Below are 4,347 nucleotides of genomic sequence, written 5' to 3'. Positions count from 1 at the left end.
GTAACACACATGAAAATAAAGAGCAAAAATATAAATTCAATTATTTATGTTGTCAGAAAAACATCATTTTATGTGGAATTTCTAATCATACAACATTTATCTAGTTGTAAACATTTACACGTTTTACTATAGCAATATCTGACGGCTTCCTGTGGATTCAAGCAATAAATGCTTTGGACACAAAAAAATGGATTATGATTTTAATTCAAGTGAAATGAGCACGTCGGAGGACATGCGTAATGAAATGCATACTAAGGAAGAGCGCCAAACACTCCTTTTATAGTTACCCCCTTCTTTCTTTCTTCTTCCTTTTTTTTTTTTTTACCCCTGCCAAAATACAATAAGATTAGTTTATAATGAAGCTTTTCATATGAAACTGTTCTTTTCACTCAAGCGCAGGTGTACAATTGGGGTGGTGGGTGGTGGGTAGGTGGGGGGGAAGCTTGAGGAGTCTCACGCCTAGGTGCGAGGAGATTATTCAAATAGGGCCCAAGGCGTAGAAGTAGGGATTGGAGGCTTGCCTGGCGCACAGAGCTATATCACAGCGTTAACAAGCAGCACGGAGCGTCATTTGAACTCCAGTCACTGACAGACGCGTCTCACGGCTGCCTCCATAAGACACATGCGCCAGCCCTCGACGAAGGGACACCCGCCGACGACCAGAACACACTCAGTGGTCCCCAGTCACCTGCTATTAGAGACACTTTGGGCTTTTCCACTGCTGGGAGACGCTTTGTGAAAGTCCTCCATGATGCTTGGAGCAGTTAAAATGGAAGGACACGAACACACCGACTGGAGCACCTACTACGGAGAGCCTGAGGTGGGTACCTTAAATATATATTTTTTTCCCCACGTCTAAAGCCGATCCCATTTTATACAACTCAATATTAGCCCTGAGATAATATTAACTTTGTGATCAAATATTGACTTGAGGCGCCTCCAAATCCTCCCCCATCTCCACGCAGCGCGCTGTCCTAACAAAGTTGCTTGACATGTTACGGGGGGAAACTTTTCACTTGGATTATAATTTCACAAATCTATACGTGTCTTTTACTGAATCGGATTAATTTAGTCACGTTTGCTCTCAATAAACATCTGCGCTGTTTGACTTGGTGGAGATGGGTTGGGATATTTGGGGCTGCGTATTTGGTGTGGGCGCTGTGTTATTAGATGTCAGCGTTCATCGACACTGCACATTTTTGCGGATTCTTTAATTCAATTTACTTCACCGACTAATACCATGGCATAGATTATCAAATGTTTGAGAAGCTGTTTTAAATTAAAGGCATTTACGCAGGATTTAAACCTTTACGAACAATTACGCACTGATATTATTAACATTTCTTACGAATTTAAAATAATAATGTCATTTTTTAATTATTAGAGAATAAGCAATCCATGCTTTAGTGGTTATAGTTCCATGTAATTTGTCATTGTACGATGCCGGTGCCAGATGAAACTCATGAATGCCTCTTTCCCTCGTTCGCAGTGTTACACCTCCGTTGGCAACATGAACACGGGCCTGGGAATGAACTCTATGAATACCTACATGAGCATGTCCGGCATGAACACTACTGCCAACATGACGGCCAATTCCATGAACATGTCATACGTCAACACGGGCATGAGCCCCTCCATGACGGGCATGTCACCGGGCACCGGAGCCATGAACGGCATGGGCGCAGGCATGACGGCCATGAGCGCAGCCCTCAGTCCCAGCATGAGCCCCATGACGGCGCAGCCCGCGTCCATGAACGCGCTGACATCGTACACCGCCATGAGCCCCATCTACGGACAGTCTAACATCAACAGGTCCAGAGATCCTAAGACCTACCGCAGGAGCTACACGCACGCCAAGCCCCCGTACTCTTACATTTCCCTCATCACCATGGCCATCCAGCAGTCTCCCAGTAAGATGCTGACTCTGGCCGAGATCTACCAGTGGATAATGGACCTCTTCCCCTTTTACCGACAGAATCAGCAGCGCTGGCAGAACTCCATCCGCCACTCTTTGTCTTTCAATGACTGTTTCCTCAAAGTGCCCAGGTCGCCGGATAAACCCGGCAAAGGTTCCTTTTGGACTCTGCACCCGGATTCCGGGAACATGTTTGAGAACGGCTGCTACCTGAGGAGGCAGAAGCGCTTCAAGTGCGAGAAGAAGATGGCCATCAAGGACACCGGCCGCAAGGGAGACGGCGGCTCCTCGAACAGCAGCTCCGAGAGCTGCAACGGCAACGAGTCCCCGCACTCCAACTCCTCCTCCGGGGAGCACAAAAGGTCCATGTCGGACATGAAGACGAGCCAGGCCCTGAGCCCGGAGCACACCGCAGCCTCCCCGGTGTCTCAGGGCCAGCACCTCATGTCCCAGCATCACTCGGTCCTGGCGCACGAAGCCCACCTGAAGCCGGAGCACCACTACTCCTTCAACCACCCCTTCTCCATCAACAACCTCATGTCCTCAGAGCAGCAGCATCACAAAATGGACTTAAAGACTTACGAGCAGGTGATGCACTACTCTGGCTACGGCTCCCCCATGACCGGGGCCCTTTCCATGGGCTCCATGGCGGGGAAAGCCGGCCTGGATTCCTCATCCATACCCGACACAACTTACTATCAAGGTGTCTATTCCAGGCCGATCATGAACTCCTCATAAACTCTGCCACCCTTCCCATCCGATGTGGACTTTCTTCGCATTCGATTTGTACATTTGTAAAAAACAAAACAAACAAAAAAATATAGACTTTGTGTACAATATGTATTTCAGATATTTTTGACGTTTCCCACCGTTTTAGTTGTCGAGTTTGTTAGTAGCCTAATTATTTTGAGAGAGGATGTCGATAATATTAATAATAATAATAATTAAAGTGACGATAATGTGACCAGATCTGTTCAGAAGTCTGCTTCAGGAATGGACCCCAAAGATAAAGTTGCTGTAAAATAGCCTCCATCTGCATCACTGGAAATGAATTTGAAATGCCTCGCAGGATTTGTTCAATCATTTGTGTAATTCCTATTTATGGCTTGTATATGTGTATTCTTGTAGTGACAAGAACAGAATCTATATTAAAGTGTTATTGGTTTTGTTTTCTGAACACAACAGTGTTTGACCATTATTATTATTATTATTATTATTATTATTATTATTATTATTATTAAGAAAAAAGTCAATCTCTTGATGTACACAAGCTTGTTCTCGTGAACATACACGTAATCATATTATCGAATAAAAACAGACAAATATTATAAAAGAAATCCAAATATATGCATTTTTCCCAGAAATGACATGTGTTATACACATGCAGTGTTCAACAGTTATTTGGAAAGAGGAAGATACAGATGAACACGGTATTTATTCACTGCTTAGATCTAGCTTTGGCGTGCGTATAAATACAAATGCATTCCATGTTGGCGCATGAAATAAGTTTCCACGCGATTTATTTTTTTTTTTTGAAATTCTGGGATTTATTCTTACCCATGTGTTGTTCTAATAAGGCGCATACTTTCAGCGAGGATTAATAGCTTTGCTGGATAAAACCGGGAACAATGCTCTCCGTTTGTCAAGCAAGGAATGTAAACAAAACAATTATATGCTCATTAACCCCAAACACAAATTGAGATATTTATGCAGGGGAAGAAAGAAAGAAAGGTTTATCCAGCGCATCAGCTGCTTTGCTGTCTTTTTGGAGGGGGAATCTATAAACACAACTCGGATATTTGGAGCAGCCTTTTAAAGGCGGAAATAAAATACTGATCTGAATGTTGTGTCATTTTGGAAAAAAAATTACACAATGCAATCTGAATAAGAGCAGACACACACTCAAAGTTATTCACCCTCACAGATCCAGCTGCAGACAGCCCGTGTGTGTGGGAAGAGTTGGTGAAACCGTCTGTGTGTACATGCATTAAATCAGCCATTCAAATTCCCACACATGCACCCGAGACATATTATAAGTCACTGTCACTCAAACCACCATACAGGCCTGTCAGTCAGCCGCGTTACACACACACACACACACACACAAAACAGCCCCTCTCGTTCTTTGTGACACACACACACACACACACACACACACACACACACACACACACACACACACACACACACACACACACACACACACACACACACACACACACACACACACACACACACACACACACACACACACACACAAAGTTTAGATCAGTGAATGAGATTAAGTGTCATTGTCACATAAAACAGCGTCCCGCAGCGCAGGAGAATAGTTGCTGGAAAAGGGGGCTGATTTGGGAACAGAGCCGCCTGAATGTGATGCTCTAACTTCTCTCCCGGCAATCTGGGGGTCCATTGTATACACCCTATTTTTA

At 44.3% G+C, this 4,347-nt stretch overlaps 1 protein-coding gene across 1 annotated transcript; it reads left to right on the top strand.

Moving 5' to 3' along the window:
* Window positions 1-564: 564 nt before the first annotated feature.
* On the top strand, window positions 565-3,090 carry foxa2 (forkhead box A2). The gene is made up of 2 exons (XM_080479417.1): window positions 565-820; window positions 1,490-3,090. Exons 1-2 carry the CDS (start codon window positions 749-751, stop codon window positions 2,651-2,653), a joined length of 1,236 nt encoding a protein of 411 aa, XP_080335543.1. The 5' UTR covers window positions 565-748; the 3' UTR covers window positions 2,654-3,090.
* The last annotated feature ends 1,257 nt before the right edge of the window (window positions 3,091-4,347 follow it).

The sequence above is a fragment of the Lipophrys pholis genome (genome assembly GCF_963383615.2).
Source record: "Lipophrys pholis genome assembly, chromosome: 14".
Taxonomy (NCBI): domain Eukaryota; kingdom Metazoa; phylum Chordata; class Actinopteri; order Blenniiformes; family Blenniidae; genus Lipophrys; species Lipophrys pholis.
This window is presented reverse-complemented; position numbering and strand designations above follow the sequence as displayed.

Excerpts from the sequence above, each read along its gene's own strand:
- foxa2 (XM_080479417.1), top strand. The coding sequence starts at position 749 with ATGATGCTTGGAGCAGTTAAAATGGAAGGACACGAACACACCGACTGG. Across the intron at positions 821-1,489 it reads CCTACTACGGAGAGCCTGAG|TGTTACACCTCCGTTGGCAA; the intron begins GTGGGTACCTTA and ends CCTCGTTCGCAG.